Here is a 19,493-nt window from a genome sequence, read left to right on the forward strand (position 1 = left end):
GGGACAAGACAGCATGTTGTTAAGCTACTAGGTATCAAGACAGAGTCACATGAAGGAGGAGAGAAAGTACCAGCCTGGTCCCAGATCTATTTGTGCTCTTGCCAACTCCACGGCTGTCATCGTCATGCCAAACATGTTTAAGACTGGGTTATGGTAAAATGCTAGAGTACTGGGCACAGAGGCTGGGTAACAGAAAGCAACTGTAGAGACAAATTTGGGGAGTATAGGGTCAGGCAGACTACAGAGTAGACCTTAGGTACATAGCAAGTAAGGGGAGAGGGGAACAGCCTCACAATGCAAGGGGAATTATTAGAGGTCATTGTAAAGAGGAAATAACATGTGTCAGGATAACAGCAGGTGCATGCATGCACACACATCCTAGCCAACACAGTCAAATCCAGCGGTGTTGGATTCCTGCTAGCATGTTCCGTCTACTACCTCTCAAAACACCTTTAAATATTTCCAAAATTCACGACTCCCCAGATCTTATCTGGTTTAACAGCTAAAGCCATTTCAAATGTAATATAATGACAGAGGTGCACCACTTACCTGGTACAGTCACCTGGATGATTTCCCCATCTGGGGGCTCCGTTTTAATCTTTTTCAAGGGAATACAATCTCCCGAAGGCCCTAAAGGAGTAAAAGTAAAAACAGTTAATATGGCAAGGTGGCATCCCATATGGAACCCTATTCGCTATATAGTGCACTACTTTTGATCAGGGCCCATTGCGCTCTGGTCAAAGGTAGTGTACTATATAGGTAATAGGGTGTCATTTGGAACATAACCAGATCTTCTTCCCATAAAGTGACATTTGAAATGCATCTATAAAATCCAATGTCACACATTCTGGGAGGAAGATCTGTTCAGTTCCAGACGGTTTAAGGTTTTCATTTGCAATTCCCAAGGGGTTACAGAGTGGATATGGAACATATTTCTTGATGTTAGACTACCATAAAAAGGAGTGCCAACCTCAGAGTTCACGTCTTGGGTTCGCATTACAGTAGTACTATAGTAGGCCATAGCATTGCCTTGTCACTTACCTGCTTCGAAGTCAGCCAAAGGACTCACACAAGAGCTTGACGATCTAAAAGAAAAACAAATCATTTGAATGCACAACTTCGAATTATGACATTGAAATGAACTGGCATAGATAAATTGTGGTGTGTCACTTATTGTGTTACATCAGGCTATGGCCTTCCATTACAAGTGATGGACACGCAGCATTTACTAAAAGGATCTATCAATATATCAAAATGGGTTGAAAGGGTTGTTTGTATTTTCTCCTGATCCAATTGTCTTTTATATCTCTGGATGCAGATTGGGTAAGAGAGGTGCGGAACAGATTTCTCTGAGGATTTCAAATAACATCTTGTGTCACTACACCCTCTACATTACTGACTGAGGCCCAGCCGTTGCATACATACCTGCTGCTGTGAGGATTGGTGACCAGCTCCAGTGCAGCCAACGGGACCCGGAGGATGTCAGGGAAACCGTCCTCGGACGTGGAGCCTATGTCATGCTTGCCCTCTTCCTTGGCCACCTTACCAGCAGCTTTGTGACACAACATAACAGAATCAATCAGATCAATCAATCAGATTATCCATGATGCACAGCAAGCTATTACAACTAAACATACACAATATCAAAAGAAAAACAAGGACATGGCATTGCTAAATGGCATACTAATGGCTTCTTTGGATAGATATCAACAACGCAAGATGAAAATACTCATTATAATCTGGGTGGTTCGAGCCTTTATTGCTTATTGGCTGAAAGCCGTGGTATATCAGATTGTATACCACAGGTATGACCAAAAATGACTTTTTACTGTTGTAATTATGTTGGTAACCAGTTTATAATAACGATACGACACCTATGGGGTTTGTGGTATATGGCCAATATACCACGGCTAACGGCTGTATCCAGGCACTCCGCTTTGCGTCGTGCATAAGAACAGCCCTTAGCGGTGGTATATTGGCCATATACCACACCCCCTCGTGCCGAATTGCTGAAGTCTTACCTGTGAAAATCCTTTCGTCAAACATTCTGGAATGAGAACAGAGATGGTCGTTATTGTTAATCAATGTGATTATTGACATTGGTCACAGTCAAGTAGGAAGGGCCCCTGTAGTAAACTGTTGGTGAACAACAGTGGACATGTCAACAGGGGAACAAGATCAAACAGACATCTCTACACGGTCTGCAGGGTTCAGGCCTGGGCCATCTTGAATAAACAACAATGACAACAACAACACAGATAAAAATTGAATATTCAATCTGCTGGAATTTTATTAACATTAATGACCATGTCGCCTTATGCATGAGAGATGCGCTGATGGCGGTGTCGCCCCAATCTAAATGTATTTCATCACATGGGTTCAACAACAGCGAGACGTTGGCTCAATATGCCAGAGAGCAGGGGGCACCATACTGTGTGGTTCATGCGGTGGTTACCAGTAAGTGGGGCATTGTCTATTGGAGGGCAGGGAATTTAACCAACAGATGGCCTGGGTTGACACTTCTCCCTTCGTTGAATCAGTTTGCCAAATAGGACATTTTAGATAAATGACAGATGCTGTGCAAGCTCTTGTAGCTCATAAAACAGTGGTTCTCCTCAAACAGGGTTGTTTTCATTAGGGCATGTTTCTTACTGGACAGGTGCAGTGGTAGTAGTTCTTCCCTGTTTCACTCCGTTTTTTTCATTTAGTGCCTTATCACGAAACCCTGGTATGATGCGTTATGCAGCCCTGATATGGGTGCCCTATACACTACAGTGTAATCTCTGGAGGAAAGAATGAGAGACTTTACCAGTATAATCTCAGATGGATCTCAGATCATTTACCTTTTGACTACAAAGCGGACCCCATGGCGTTCCTCCAGGATGCGTTTGAGTTTGGGCACTCCGTAGGTGCAGGGCCTTTTGAAGGGGATGTTGTCTGGGATGCCGATGATCTCCACGGCCTCTGGGTCACAGGCTATCTTCCGGTACGGCACTGGAACCATGTGGTCCAGGCCCAGGGCCTCCGCTGAAAATACAGGAGTTGTCAGTGACGGACATCAATCATGAGACCCTACAATACTGTCGTAATAAGTATGTAATGAATGTATCAATTAATGGATGGATGGGTGGGTGTGAATAGATTAATAAGCAATCATGACAGCTGAAAACGGACTAAAGACAATCATTCTATAGTAAAGAAATTACTTGAAATAACCAATTGTATAAGGGACATTTTCCCAGAGACTAGGACTAACTTTAATATGGGTCTGGGAAACAGGAACGTTTTAAAACCCTAAACATTTTTATCAGCTAATTCCTTACAATAGGAAACCATGCTGAGAAAGAGTGGTTGACCATCTCACCATAGCGACTGTTGAACAGGATCTGCACACATTCTCTCAGAAAACGGACTAAAGACAATCATTCTATAGTAAAGAAATTACTTGAAATGACCAATTGTATAAGGGACATTTTCCCAGAGACTAGGACTAACTTTAATATGGGTCTGGGAAACAGGAACGTTTTAAAACCCTAAACATTTTTATCAGCTAATTCCTTACAATAGGAAACCATGCTGAGAAAAAGTGGTTGACCATCTCACCATAGCGACTGTTGAACAGGATCTGCACACATTCTCTCAGTGTGTTTATGTCCTCAGTCTCTCGAATGAACGAGTCCCATTTTTCTGTTGAGCGCAAAAGAGAATAACGTAAACATAAAAATGTGGGTAAAAAATGGGAGAAAAAAAAGAAAGTTCTTCCATCTGTATGTCTACTTTCCACATGTATACAGGGTTTTTTTCTGGCTCAAAATAGGGCTTAGGTGGTGGGCATCAGGGTTGGGGTGAAATCAAATTTGAATTTACAAATAAATGATTTAATTCACTCATGAAGTGGAGGATTTATGTTGAATTTCAACAATCTTAAAGTTATAGAATTTAATTGGAATTAGTTTTTGTATTGGAATTCAATTTGAATTGTAAAAAATGTATTCTTTGGAATTTAATTGGATTTCAATATTTGCATATTTCCAAGTTAATGGAATTAATGCACTTAGTATCTATCACAAATTGTCTACATGATTTGTTTTAGGTCAATTCAACTTGTATTCCTATATTTCAAGTATAGCTAGGCTGTCTAAACAGTGACATGATCAGTCACCTAAGGAAATTGCATTTGAATTTGTGGAATTGTTGGAGATAATATTAAATTGTGATTTTCATTTTTGGAATTGACCTAACATTGGAATGGAATTTACAGGGTAAGAGAATTGCATTTGTGGAATTAGCCCCAACCCTGGTGGCCATGTCAGGGTGCAATATGCCCGTGGGTGTGGCGCAAGGCTGAAATCCCTATTCAAAATTAGGTATACAGTATGACAGCAAGAGTCATAATACCCATAAAACCTAACGCTCAAACAGGGAAATGGTTCCAATCACTTTTTACACCATTCATTTTTCCCAAAGGGGATTTTTAAAAACACTTGAAATAAGGGCTGTGTAAATCTCTCTAGGACAAGGTGAATGTCGTCCTTCGGTCTGGAGTCCAAATTGGAGATTTTTGGTTCCAACCGCTGTGTCTTTGTGAGACGTGGTGTGGGTGAACAGATGATCTCCGCATGTGTATTTCCCACCGTAAAGCAAGGAGGAGGAGGTGTTATGGGGTGGTTGTGCTTTGCTGGTGACACTGTCAGTGATTTATTTAGAATTCAAAGGCACACTTAACCAGCATGGCTACCACAGCATTCTGCAGCGATACGCCATCCCATCTGGTTTGGGCTGTGTGGGACTATCATTTAACGATGTGGCCTACAGGTGTGCGTCTATCTGTATCTAGTTCCAGTTCAAGCTTACCTGACTTCTCATGAACTATGGAAAACAGGAGGCGCTTGGAGACGTGGATGCTGGGAGGACTCTGGCCCAACTCCCCTTGGAGTCCTATCCACTCACCTGAACAGACAAAATGGCAGAAATTAAACATTGATAAACATCATACTGATGCTTTCAGAGTCGAGCAAATCTTGAAAAATCTAAATCCCATAATCAAAACAGATTCTCTATCAAATAAGTTATGTGAAATGACAGCCAGTAGTACAACCACTCACAAAAATGACGGGGAGAATAGTAACCACTCTCCTGCCAAATGAATAAAATCACAGACAATAATTAGTGCATAAACAAGTGACTCAAAAAGGTGAGGGGCTTTTCAGAAGTAACCTGGATATCCATCAACTGCTACCTCAGTAACAGCTTGTTCCTGTGGGGTCACATATCTCTTACCATTGTCGGAACTGTCCTTGGCAGCCGTCCCTTTCTCCGCCCAGGCCCCCAGGCGGTCTTTACCCAGGTTGAATAGGGATGTGGGCTTGAGGTCCAGCTTGCCATCGGGGTGTGGCTGGGAGGACATGGGCATGCCATACAGGAAGCTGGAGAGCATGGAGTTGCTGGCTGAGACTGAAGCGTTGGACACTTCCTGGGCGGCGGCGGCAGGCTTGGAGGCCGGGCCATGGATAGCTAGGCTCTTGGTGGCGACCGAGGAGGAGTTGTGGTTTCTGACGTCGCAGGCGCTTGACTTAGCCTCCCGCGAGGGCTCTGCTGTTGTTCTATAAACAGATGAAGAAGGAAACAGGAGAAGATAAAGCTGTGTGTCCATGTGAAACCTAATTATGACACACCAATAGCAACTTGTCACAATGTGCCTTATTCTTGGCAGAGAAATCCTCCAGTTACTTTCTGTTGTTCAAAAGTAATCTAGAATCAGGTCTCCTCCTATCGCCAAACCATGAAGTCAACAACAAGACCAGCCCTGTATCAATCCTAATTATGCTGCTACACTTCTGCCATTTATGCACAGGATCAAGTAACGTAAGGGATTATACAGTTGAAGTCGGAAGTTAACCCACACCTTAGCCAAAAACATTTAAACTGAGCTTTTCACAATTTTTGACATTTAATCCTAGTAAAAATTCCCTGCGTTAGGGTCAGTTAGGATCTCCACTTTATTTTAAGAATGTGAAATGTCAGAATAATAGTAGAGAGAATGAATTATTTCAGCTTTAATTTCTTTTATCACATTCCCAGTGGGTCAGAAGATTACATACACTCAATTAGTATTTGGTAGCACTGCCTTTAAATTGTTGGAATTGGGTCAAATGTTTTGGGTAGTCTTCCACAAGCTTCCCACAATAAGTTGGGTTAGTTTCAGCCTATTCCTCGTGACAGAGCTTGTGTAACTGAGTCAGGTTTGTAGGCCTCCTTGCTCGCCATCGCTTTTTTTTGTTTCTCCCCACAAATGTTCTACAGGATCCACATCATTTGCCTCCCTCATGATGCTATCTATTTTGTTAAGTGCACCAGTCCATCCTGCAGCAAAGCACGCCCGCAACATGATGCTTCGACCCCCGTGCTTCACGGTTGGGATGGTGTTCTTCAGCTCGCAAGCCTCACCCTTTTTCCTCCAAACATAACGATGGTCATTATGGCCAAACAGTTCTATTCTTGTTTCATCATACCAGAGGACAATTCTCCAAAAAGTATGACCTTTGTCCCCATGTGCAGTTGCAAACCGTAGTCTGGCTTTTGTATGGCGGTTTTGGAGCAGTGGCTTCTTCCTTGCTGAGCGGCCTTTCAGGTTATGTCGATATAGGACTCGTTTTACTGCGGATATAGATATTTTTGTACCTGTATCCTCCAGCATCTTCACAAGGTCCTTTGCTGTTATTCTGGGATTGATTTCGCACCAAAGTACATTCATCTCTAGGAGACAGAATGCGTCACCTTCCTGTGTGGTATGACGGCTACGTGGTCCCATGGTGTTTATACTTGCGTACTACTTGCGTACTATTGTTTGTACAGATGAACGTGGTACCTTCAGGCATTTGGAAATGGCTCCCAAGGATGAACCAGACTTGTGGAGGCCGACAATTGTTTTCCTAAGGTCTTGGCTGATTTCTTTTCATTTCCCTTGAGGTCAAGCAAAGAGGCACTGAGTTTGAAGGTAGGCCTTGAAATACATCCTCAGGTACACCTCCAATTGACTCAAATTATGTAAATTAGCCTATCAGAAGTTTCTAAAGCCATGACATAATTTTCTGGTATTTTCCAAGCTGTTTAAAGGCATAGTCAACTTAGTGTATGTAAGTTTCTGACCCACTGGAATTGTGATACAGTGGATGATAAGTGAAACAATCTGTCTGTAAACAATTGTTGGAAAAATGACTTGTGTCATGCACAAAGTAGATGTCCTGACCGACTTGCCAAAACTATAGTTTGTTAACAAGAAGTTTGTGGAGTGGTTGAAAAACAAGTTTTAATGACTCCAACCTAAGTGTACGTAAACTTCCGACTTGAACTGTATGTACGTTATGGTGTACTGTATGGAGTCAGGTCACCTTTTGACAGTGAAGTGGATACGGTTGCTCTGCTCAAGGATCTTCATTAAGGTCTTGGTGTCGTACTCGGCAGGTTTCCTCAGGGCGATCCCCTCAGGCAGGCCGTGGGCCACCACAGAGCTGGGGTCCTTCAGGATCCACTCATAAGGCACAGGGACCAGGCTACTCTTCCCAACGGCCTCGCCTGGCAAATCATCACATACATACAGCATCAAATGACTAATGACTAATGAAGGTAGAAATGAGAAAAAGACATGTCAAATGATTGTTTGACACGTAGACACTGTAAAAATCAACATTCAATCACATCTGAAATTTGATTTCAGTTATGAGAAGGTTGAAATTAGAATGTTAAATGAGAAATTAGAAAGAATTCAAATGGTGCAGACCTATACAAATTATATTTGTCCTGTGCTGTATTTTGAAGCCCTTACTGTAAAGCACACTGAATACTTCTTCCACCATTTTCCTCAAGACAAAGATGTTAGATTGGGCATCTGTTGAGGCCCTCTGTTTGCCGTGCCCGCCCTCTTTGCCAAACTTGCATGATTCATTTTCCTGGACATTGACATGGGCATTCACTGTGGTCAGCCCTTGTAGACAGGGCATCTCTGAAAAAGAGTCAAGCATGAGAAACTGAAGGGATTATATTTCTACTTTTCACCCTGTAAGGAAGGTCTATTCTGGATCTCACTTGCTTTAGAAGAAGTAATGCTCTGGATAAGAGCATCTAAAAAATGACAATTTTTTAAAACTAAAGATCATCTTACTTATTTAATTCAAAACCTTAATAGACTCAGATAAAAAAACAGCTCCAAGACAACAGCTTGGTTCAGCTCCAAAACAACAGTAGGATCTGTGAGCAAAATGTAGTTGCAATTTTGATCCAAGTGAAAAATCTAACCTAATCGTTAACCTGATTCACCTTTTTTTGCCCACTACACAGGGAACACTCACTGCAAAACTTGTGGAAGTCTGTTTGTATTTCCCTCCGCGAGTTGAGGAAGACTCTTCCCTTCTCTGTTCCCACGGTGATCACACTGTCCTCGTGCACGGTGACGCAAGCTACCTCGGCATTGAGCTTTGACATGGCTGTACACTGGAACACAGGTTAAAGACAAGGTCATAGGTAATCCACCTAATGGTCAGTTAATAAAAACAAAGATTTGCTATGGCTACTGTGAAGCTCAGGGTACAGTTATCCATTAAACATTTAGCCTATCATCCTATACACAGGTTGGTTGTTTAGCAACAAAACCGCTGAGTGCGCAATTATGGGGCAAAACAGACTGGTCTGGCTTAGATTGTTGACAACATGTACACTATATTCTCCAATGTTTATTGAAAACATAAATAAATGTGTGAGTCAAAAAAAGCTAAATTAGCATGATACAAGCTGAATTAATTGGAAAAGGCTGTGAAAATAAAAAGCCCGGTACACACTCAGCGCTCCGTAGACATTTCAGAGATACGCTTTGTTTTGGTGAGAAATCTCCCCCAAAAATAACAGGAATTTCAAATGAATATGAAAAGCTCATACTAAAATATCTTAAAATTGATAGCCATCTTATCGATATTATTTTATGTCCTGCGGATTCGAGAAGAGAGATGACGAGTTCAACAGGAATGTCAGCCTGTCAGGTAGCCAGTAGCCATAATTCTTACACAGAATCTTTTTACCACTTTTTTTTCTCTGGCCTCCATTCATTTAGGTCACCCTAATTCTGGTCATCCTACAAGGGTAAAAACTCCAGTTTTACCTATTGGTCAAAATATGTGTTTTTGAAAAACAAGATAAAACTAGCTGAAATTAGCCACATTGCAGCTTCTTGTCATTGTTGCTAGCTATCTGGCCATTCAGAATCACAACAACACAAAGGCTTCTGCCCATTGAAGCATGCAAATCGTTTTCGTGACGTTGTCAGCTAACCCATCTATTCAATTACTCTTCTTCTGGCTTCATCAGTGGTTCACTTCACAATGTTTTCTAAGGTCAATTTCTTTTTGTAAAGAGTCATCGAAATAAGACGTCATCAAAATAAGACTGACTAATCAGTCTTTCATGTGGTTTTCCATGGCCAGATTAATAATGTGTGTGTGTGTGTGTGTGAGACTGGTCATACCACTGAGTCCAATGCAGACACTAGGCTGGTGAGGATCTCCTGTCTGGCTGACACCTGTGGGACCCGCAGCTCAGCCCGGGTGTTAGTTCTTATCCCATCACATCCTGACTTCCTCATCTGCGCCATTCCTCCACTTAGGGGACACAAAACAGAGAGCAAAGTTGAGAAATCAAGAAGATGAACCGAAACGGTCATTTGTGTGTGTCTGTGTAAATTCAATAAATGTGTATGGTGTCTCATCTGCATTCCACCAGTCACTTCTGGGAGTAGGGTGAAGTTGTCCCCTGACATTGATCTTGGGTCAGTTTTGCATTTTCCACACTGATGGTTAAGGTAAAGATTCGGGAGGGGAAACTTCACCCTGGAGCTTGGTCTGAGTATGACAACAAGGAGGATGTGTATACGTGGTCAAAGTAAATTGGTTATGCTTGATAGACAAAGGCATGTCCTGCCATTTAAGATAGCTAAAGCCTACAAATGAATGAGCAGTAACCAAATGCACATGACATTGATCTGGAGGGACTAAGGTGTCACTCTGCCATTCATTGCTTCAATAAAACAACAAGTAACCAATTTGGTTTTATTCTGACAACATGGTCAGGCTGCATTTTGAATTGTGATGAAACATGGCAGTTGGAGGGGGGGAAGGGATGTCGTTGGGTTGGAGGGGGGAGGTTTCTTCTCATTAAGAGGCTTTAAAAGTGACGGTAATACCCTGCATGTTATGCTAATGCCCAAATCCGTCACACACGTGAAAGTACCTAATTACGATAAGCCTTTGTCAGCCAATTAAAGCTAGCTCAGATTATTTATTTGAATCCCTTCATCCTTAACTTGCTCTCCTTAGACGGTACTCTTGGCAAAGAAATTATGTTTGCCCCCCCCATTGGGCCTAATTTCAATGTAATTTGGAAATGGATGGCCGAGTAGGAGCAAACTCGTAATTAGTCTATTTGCAGGGGAGTAACCTAACATTTTCATCACAAACATGTCAGCTGGCCACTACACACTCCGTGTCAAGACAAAGTCAGGGAAAGATAGGGTAAATAGAAGAGGGCTGGAAAGAGTGGGGCATAAAAATAATAAAATCGCAATCCTAATTCCAGGCCCTACGTTCTCATGGCAACTGCAATCCGTCTCCTTGGAAACTAATCTCGAGGCATTTGAACAATGCAGCTCTGGCCTTTAATCTCTTCAGACACTGGGAGCTATTATCCTAGCCTCCAGGCAGCCCCAAACCACAGACTCAACACTGGGGGAGGACATAGAGAGAGAGATAGCCTCAGCTGCACCAATATGCCTGTCTGAAATCGGCATCCCTTGAGCCCACAGCAAACATGAACCCCCTCCATCTATTTCGGTGGCGTAATCGTTTGTCTCTTCCACTCGTTATCTTTAGGGCAAAAAAGGCACGAAAAATGAGAGAAGCGGGCACCGTCATTTTGTTCACAGCCAGAGAAAGCCACCGCTAGTGAACTTAAAGGATGTCTTTTGTGGCTGGCAGAGTTTAGGATACTTCAAATGCAATGTCACTCAGTCACAAGCACAAATGTCAAAACAAAGAGCATAGACAATGACAAAAGCCACTGATGTTGAGATTGAAAAATGCAAATGAACGAATATGGTTCCAGTTCCAATTTAGCTACTGGAAGTCAACACAAATAACCTATTTGTGTACTACTCCTTTCACAGAACAGCACAAACTGGCTCTGACCAGGAAGAGTGGGAGACCCCGGTGCACAACTGAGCAAGAGGACAAGTACATTAGAGTGTCTAGTTTGAGAAACAGATGCCTCACAAGTCCTCAACTGGCAGCTTCATTAAATAGTACCAGAAAAACACCAGACTCAACGTCAACAGTGAAGAGGCGACTCCGGGGTGCTGGACATTAACAATGTCTACACTGTATTTCTGATCAATTTGATGTTATTTTAATGGTCTTTTTTTAAGCTTTTCTTTAAAAAACAAGGACATTTCTAAGTACCACAAACTTTTGAACGGTAGCGTGTGTGTGTGTGTGTGTGTGAGAGTGTGTATATATATATGAACTCAGCAAAAAAAATAAACATCCTCTCAATGTCAACTGCGTTTATTTGAAGCAAACTTAACATGTGCAAATATTTGTATGAACATAAGATTCAACAACTGAGACATAAACTGAGAAAGTTCCACAGACATGTGACTAACGGAAATGGAATAATATGTCTCTGAACAACAGGGGGTTCAAAAACAAAAGCAACAGTCAGTATCTGGTGTGGCCACCAGCTGCATTAAGTACGGAAGTGCATCTCCTCCTCATGGACTGCACCAGATTTGCCAGTTCTTGCTGTGAGATGTTACCCCACTCTTCCACCAAGGCACCTACAAGTTCCCAGACAATTCTGGGGGGGAATGGCCCTCACTCTCCGATCCAACAGGTCCCAGACGAGCTCAATGGGATTGAGATCTGGGCTCTTCGCTGGCCATGGCAGAACACTGACATTCCTGTCTTGCAGGAATTCACGCACGGAACGAGCAGTATGGCTGGTGGCATTGTCATGCTGGAGGGTCATGTCAGGATGAGCCAGTAGGAAGGGTACCACATGAGGGAGGAGGATGTCTTCCCTGTAACGCACAGCGTTGAGATTGCCTGCAATGACAACAGGCTCAGTCCGATGATGCTGTGACACACCGCCTCAGACCATGACAGACCGTCCACCTCCAAATTGATCCCGCTCCAGAGTACAGGCCTTGGTGTAATGCTTATTCCTCAGACCATCACCCCTGGTGAGACAAAAGCGCAACTTGTCAGTGAAGAGCACTTTTTGCTAGTCATGTCTGGTCCAGCGACGGTGGGGTTGTGCCCATAGGCGACGTTGTTGCCGGTGATGTCTGGTGAGGACCTGCCTTACAACAGGCCTACAAGCCCTCAGTCCAGCCTATCTCAGCCTATTGCAGACAGTCTGAGCACTGATGGAGGGATTGTGCATTTCTGGTGTAACTCGGGCAGTTGTTGCCATCCTGTACCTGTCCCACAGGTGTGATGTCCTGATGTACCGATCCTGTGCAGGTGTTGTTACACGTGGTCTGCCACTGCGAGGACAATCGGCTGTCCATCCTGTCTCTCTGTAGCTCTGTCTTAGGTATCTCACAGTACGGACATTGCAATTTATTGCCCTGGCCACATCTGCATTCCGCATGCCTCCTTGCAGCATGCCTAAGGCACGTTCATGCAGATGAGCAGGGACCCTGGGCATCTTTCTTTTAGTGTTTTTCAGAGTCAGTAGAAAGGCCTCTTTAGTGTCCTAAGTTTTCATAACTGTGACCTTAATTGCCTACCGTCTGTAAGCTGTTAGTGTCTTAACGAGCGTTCCACGGATGCATGTTCATTGATTGTTTATGGTTCATTGAATAAGCATGGGAAACTGTGTTTAAACCCTTTACAATGAAGATATGTGAAGCTATTTGGATTTTTACTAATTATCTTTGAAAGACAGGGTCCTGAGAAAGGGGCATTTCTTTTTTTGCTGAGTTTATTTTATACACACACACACACACACACACACACACACACACACACACACACACACACACACACACACACACACACACACACACACACACACACACACACACACACACACACACACACACACACACAAAAACATAGCAAACTTTGACTACTGGCAAGGTTAAAACATATATTAAACTGGTTGCAATATCAGCTTATTTCTCTACTTACGGCCAGTAATTTCCGACTGTAGGCTAAACATACACCTAAAATGCAATGATACCAACAGGCTACAGTACTTAAAATGTGTTGCCTGTTCCTTAATTGTAAAATTAACTAGCCTAGACCTAAGAAACAAAAGGAACAGTATAGCTACACTTCAGAACACTTCCCTGGTATGTGAGTACACCCTGATCTTAAAATGATACAACTCTGCTCTGGCTGCCATCCTTAAATGTTCCAGCTAATGACATCCTAAATCCTAACCCATTTGAGTCTCCCCTGAGGAAACCGGCAATGTTATTTTCTTCATGCCATGCAAACCTCTCCAGGCTGCAGGGGGCAGAGCTTATCCTTTACTTGTTGAATTGTTGCCCAAGCAGTATTTAGCCAGAGATATTAGGCTACAATGTTCTCAGAAGAAGGGGTATCGTGGTTTTCTGAGCTAATTTTGCACCAAGAGGCTTGTGGTATTCGCTGCCATTTATGCACAATACGTTGCAAATTCCCCTTAAAAACGGTCACAGATATTTTTAAGACCACAACTGCATCTACAGTCGTGGCCAAAGTTTTGAGAATGACACAAATACTAATTTCCAAAGTTTGCTGCTTCAGTATCTTTAGATATTTTTGTCAGGTGTTACTATGTTGAAGTATAATTACAAGCATTTCATAAGTGTTAAAGGCTTTTATTGACAATTACATGAGGTTGATGCAAAGAGTCAATATTTGCAGTGTTGACTCTTCTTTTTCAAGACCTCAGCAATCTGCCCTGGCATGCTGTCAATTAACTTCTGGGCCACATATTGACTGATGGCAGCCCATTCTTGCATGATCAATGCTTGGTTTGTCAGAAATTGTGGGTTTTTGTTTGTCCACCCGCCTCTTGAGGATTGATCACAAGTTCTCAATGGGATTAAGGTCTGGGGAGTTTCCTGGCCATGGACCCAAAATATCGAGGTTTTGTTCCCCAAGCCACTTCGTTTTCACTTTTGCCTTATGGCAAGGTGCTCCATCATGCTGGAAAAATCATTGTTAGTCACCAAACTGTTTCTGGATGGTTGGGAGAATTTGCTCTCGGACGATGTGTTGGTACCATTCTTTATTCATGACTGTGTTCTTAGGCAAAATTGTGAGTGAGCCCACTCCCTTGGCTGAGAAGCAACCCCCACACATGAATGGTCTCAGGATGCTTTACTGTTGGCACGACACAGGACTGACGCTAGTGCTCACCTTGTCTTCTCCGGACAAGCTTTTTTCCGGATGCCCCAAACCATCAGAAAGGGGATTCATCAGAGAAAATGACTTTACCCCAGTCCTCAGCAGTCCAATCCCTGTACCTTTTGCATAATATCAGTCTGTCCCTGATGTTTTTCCTGGAGAGAAGTGGCTACTTTGCTGCCCTTCTTGACACCAGGCCATCCTCCAAAAGTATTCGCCTCACTGTGCGTGCAGATGCACTCACACCTGCCTGCTGCCATTCCTGAGCAAGCTCTGTAATGGCTGAATCAACTTTAGGAGACGGTCCTGGCGCTTGCTGGACTTTCTTGGGCGCCCTGAAGCCTTCTTCACAACAATTGAACCGCTGTTGAATTAGGTGCAATCTTACTGGCAGCAATATCCTTGCCTGTGAAGCCCTTTTTGTGCAAAGCAATGATGATGGCATGTGTTTCCTTCCAGGTAACCATGGTTGACAGAGGAAGAACAAGCACCACCCGCCTTTCGAAGCTTCCAGTCTGTTATTCGAACTCAATCAGCATGACAGAGTGATCTCCAGCCTTGTCCTCGTCAACACTCGCACCTGTGTTAACGAGATAATCACTGACATGATGTCAGCTGGTCCTTTTGTGGCCGGGCTGAAATGCAGTGGAAATGTTTTTGGGGGATTCAGTTCATTTGCATGGCAAAGAGGGACTTTGCAATTCATCGGATAACTCCTCATAACATTCTGGAGTATATGCAAATTGCCATCATACAAACTGAGTCAGCAGACTTTGTGAAAATACATATTTGTGTCATTCACAAAACTTTTGGCCATGACTATACAGTTGAAGTCGGAAGTTTACATACACCTTAGCCAAATATATTTAAACGTAGTTTTCTTTTTACAATTCCTGACATTTAGCAAAAAGTCCCTGTCTTAAGTGAGTTAGGATCACCACTTTTTTTTAAGAATGTGAAATGTTAGAATAATAGTAGAGAGAATGATTTATTTCAGCTTTTATTTATTTCATCACATTCCCAGTGGGTCAGAAATTTACATACACTCAATGAGTATTTGGTAGCATTGCCTTTAAATTGTTGAACTTTGGTCAAATGTTTCAGATAGCCTTCCACAAGCTTCCCACAATAAGTTGGGTGAATTTTGGCCCATTTCTCCTCACAGAGCTGGTGTAACTGAGTCAGGTTTGTAGGCCTCCTTGCTTGCACATGCTTTTTCAGTTCTGCTCCCAAATGTTCTATAGGATTAAGGTCGAGGCTTTGTGATGGCCACTCCAATACCTTGACTTTGTTGTCCTTAAGCCATTTTGCCACAACTTTGGAAGTATGCTTGGAGTCATTGTTCATTTGGAAGACCCATTTGCGACAAGCTTTAACTTCCTAACTGATGTCTTGAGATGTGCTTCAATATATCCACATAATTTTCCTACCTCATGATGCCATCGATTTTGTGCAAAGCACCCCCACAACATGATGCTTCCACCCCGTGCTTCACGGTTGGGATGGTGTTCTTCAGCTCGAAAGCCTCACCCTTTTTCCTCCAAACATAACGATGGTCGTTATGGCCAAACGGTTCTATTTTTGTTTCATCAGACCAGAGGACATTTCTCCAAAAAGTACCATCTTTGTCCCCATGTGCAGTTGCAAACCGTAGTCTGGCTTTTGTTTGGCAGTTTTGAAGCAGAGGCTTCTTCCTTGCTGAGTGGCCTTTCAGGTTATGCCGATATAGGACTCGTTTTACTGTGAATATAGAAACTTTTGTACCTGTTTCCGCCAACATCTTCACAAGGTCCTTTGCAGTTATTCTGGGATTGATTTGCACTTTTCACACCAAAGTACATTCATCTCTAGGAGACAGAATGCGTCTCCTTCCTGAGTGGTATGACGGCTGCGTGGTCCCATGTTGTTTATACTTGCGTACTACTATTTGTACAGATGAATGTGGTACCTTCAGGCATTTGGAAATTGCTCCCAAGGATGAACCAAACTTGTGGAGGTCTACAATTTTTTTTCTGAGGTCTTGGCTGATTTCTTTTCATTTTCCCATGAGGTCAAGCAAAGAGGCAGAGTTTGAAGGTAGGCCTTGAATTGCATCCACAGGTACACCTCCAATTGACTCAAATTATGTCAATTAGCCTATCAGAAGCTTCTAAAGCCATGACATAATTTTCTGGTATTTTCCAAGCTGTTTAAAAGCACAGTCAACTTAGTGTTTGTAAGTTTCTGACCCACTGGAATTGTGATACAGTAATTGAAGTGAAACAATCTGTCTGTAAACAATTTTTGGAAAAATGACTTGTGTCATGCACAAAGTAGATGTACTAACTGACTTGCCAAATCTATAGTTTGTTAACAAGAAATGTGTGAAGTGGTTGAAAAACGAGTTTTAATGCCTCCAACCTAAGGGTACGTAAACTTCCGACTTCAACTGTAAATCGTTAGACTGTGTTGATCATTGACTTTTAATTGTACTGAACTCTGGGCATGCCAGGAATAATCCCTGAGGCTGTATGCCTACTAAGTTTTATACATGCATCAACTAGGCTATTATGCCTGTGTTGTGGGCTAGGCCGAGCCATGAGAACATGTCCTCTGGTTGGGAGATCCAGCTAGTTCTGAAATGGTTCAACTACATGGAACGGCTTCAAACCTCTTCTCTGGGACCCCCAGTCGGTCCATGTAGTTGAACTATTCCAGAACTAGCGCGCTTGATTAAATTTATCAACTAGACAAATCATCAAGCCCTTAAATACTTGAGTCTCCCCTGACAAAGCCAGCACTGTTATTTTCTTCATGCTAAGCAAACCTCTCAAGGCTACAGAGCTTATCCTTTACTTGTTGAATAATTGCCAAAGCAGTATTTAGCCAGAGATAATAGGCTACAATGTTCTCAGAAGAAGGGGTATCATGGTTTTCTGAGCTGATTTTGCACTAAGAGGCTTGTGGTGCTTGCTGCCATTGATACACAATACTTTGTTAATATCCCTTAAAAAGCCATTCCGGTCACAGACCTTTTGAAGACCACAACTCCATCTAAATCGTTGGGCTCGGTGCTGATTATTGACTTTTAATTGTATTGACCTCTGGGCATGCCAGGCATGATCCCAGAGGTTGTAGGCCTACTTAGCTGTATACATACATCAACTAGGCTATTATGCCTGCGTTGTGGGATAGGCAGAGCCATGAGAACATCTCCTCTGGTTGGGAGATCCAACTAGTTCTGGAATAGTTCAACTACATGGAACGACTGGAGGTCCCCGTGGAAAGGTTTGAAGCTGTTCAATGTAGTTTAACTATTGCAGCAGTACCTGAGGATAGGTTTTTTAAAAGGCTGACCTAGAGCCTAGACATAGCCAGGGGTGTCAAACTCATTCCAGTTTTTCCTTTCAATTAAGACCTAAACAACTAGGTGAGGGGAGTTCCTTCCTAATTAGTGACCTTAATTAATCAATCAAGTACAAGGGTGGAATGAAAACCCACAACCACGTATCAATCTAGATAAATGACAGCAAGTACGCCTGCAATTTAGCTAGCTAGGGAAAAATGTCAGGTGAAATAAAATACTGGGATCATTCAAAAATAGGAAAGATAAAGTCCTGATAATTTAAATGGACCTGTGGCTTTCACGAAATACGTTTAAAATCAGTTACTTTGTGGCAGAGTTTAGGCTAATTATTGGAAGTGACAACCTGTCGCGGGGTGAAGATCTATCCAAAACTGTTTGTCCAGAAGATATTCTGGGTTGAAATGTCCTTATGCCCATATTTGCAATTGCACCTTATGGTACTTCAACTGTATTGAAATGGTTTAAAAACGTGCTTCAATCCAGGAATAGAAGGTGATGTTTGTTTCAGTATGATATGTTACATAAAGGAATAACGACAGACACAAATGTCAGGTCCAATAGCCTTGAATATCCAGGAATAGAAGGTGATGTTGTACTCCTAATAATCCCACAACAATTTACGGCAAATGGAGAAGATTGAAATAGGGCTAGTTTTTATTAAACTTTTCTGCCAGCATGCTAGGCTATAGCTAATCTTAAAGCAGCTCATGAGAGTCCATGAAAATGTGTCACTATAGTTGGGGTGAGTAGCTGCCAGAAGTGTTGTGGAATTAAATGGGCTGCTTTGGCATGAACTACCAAGAATGAATATGAAAAAAGCAGTTTAATAAAAAATATATATTAACATTTTCTAGATTTGCTGTAAATTGTTGAGGCATAAGAGTTCAGCAACACCTTCCATCCCTGGATTGCGGTCCATTTTCATACCATTCCACTTGAAGTTCAGAGGTTCACATATGGACATATGGTTGTTTTCTACTAGAAGAGTATACTCTAGTCAGTGTTTTTACTAGTGAAAATCAGTGAAAATTTACTGCATTTAAAAAATATATATTAAATGTTGAAGTCTCTCGTTAAATCAGTGAGTGGCCAGCTCCCATGGGGGAAAAAAAAGAAATAAATGGCACAAGATCCACAAAAATGCTAATTTTATTTTTATTTTAGCGAGCAATTTTAATTGTTTTTGTTCAAGCAACAAGCTAGCTACCTTCCTATCACCTAAGGTTACTGGAGAATGAGTAGGCTATATGGAGTTATTACCGCTTGAAACATTTACTGAGACAGCATGGGGATTGGCTACTGTAGCTAGCTGCCTTTACACACGTCTCAGGTAATGTCAGAAGACCTTGCATCCATTCGGTTGTGGCTCTTAGGTAAACTGCATATGAAGCTTGTTTCAGGTGAGCTTCAGTGATATGTTCATGACATGAAAATCAGCTACACGCCCAACTCCAGATGAGCTAGCTACATTCATTGGGGAGGTTTGGATCCTGACTGTGTAGCTAACTAGCCAATGTTACAGAAACGTAGAACGCAAGAGTCACGTTAGCTAGCTAAATGGGATCGGGAAGACCAAACCACAGATTAAATAAATATATTTGACAAAATTGAGCAAGATAGTTGTGAAAGCGTTTTTCAACCAACAATGAATGTGGTCTGGCTAACTACTGTTAGCTAGCTAGGTAATATTGATATGATTGAAC

General features: G+C 42.3%; 1 protein-coding gene across 3 annotated transcripts in view; it reads right to left on the reverse strand.

Annotated features, from left to right (window-relative positions):
• Positions 1-19,493, reverse strand: part of gtf2ird1 (GTF2I repeat domain containing 1) — a 50,589-nt gene that overhangs the window by 30,213 nt on the left and 883 nt on the right. For 2 of the 3 annotated variants that reach the window (XM_046327317.1, XM_046327326.1), the window contains exons 2-13: positions 9,515-9,647; positions 8,349-8,490; positions 7,826-8,002; positions 7,392-7,575; positions 5,281-5,603; positions 4,855-4,950; positions 3,604-3,687; positions 2,844-3,027; positions 2,022-2,047; positions 1,426-1,552; positions 1,042-1,085; positions 550-630 (exon numbers count right to left, since the gene is read on the reverse strand). In XM_046327317.1, coding sequence (XP_046183273.1) covers positions 550-630; positions 1,042-1,085; positions 1,426-1,552; positions 2,022-2,047; positions 2,844-3,027; positions 3,604-3,687; positions 4,855-4,950; positions 5,281-5,603; positions 7,392-7,575; positions 7,826-8,002; positions 8,349-8,490; positions 9,515-9,640 — 1,594 coding nt within the window. In that variant the 5' untranslated portion in view covers positions 9,641-9,647. The remainder of the gene's footprint in view (positions 1-549; positions 631-1,041; positions 1,086-1,425; positions 1,553-2,021; positions 2,048-2,843; positions 3,028-3,603; positions 3,688-4,854; positions 4,951-5,280; positions 5,604-7,391; positions 7,576-7,825; positions 8,003-8,348; positions 8,491-9,514; positions 9,648-19,493) is intronic. The other variant, XM_046327333.1, reaches the window with a different exon arrangement.

Source organism: Oncorhynchus gorbuscha, linkage group LG02 (genome assembly GCF_021184085.1).
Source record: "Oncorhynchus gorbuscha isolate QuinsamMale2020 ecotype Even-year linkage group LG02, OgorEven_v1.0, whole genome shotgun sequence".
In the NCBI taxonomy this organism is placed as follows: Eukaryota; Metazoa; Chordata; class Actinopteri; order Salmoniformes; family Salmonidae; genus Oncorhynchus; species Oncorhynchus gorbuscha.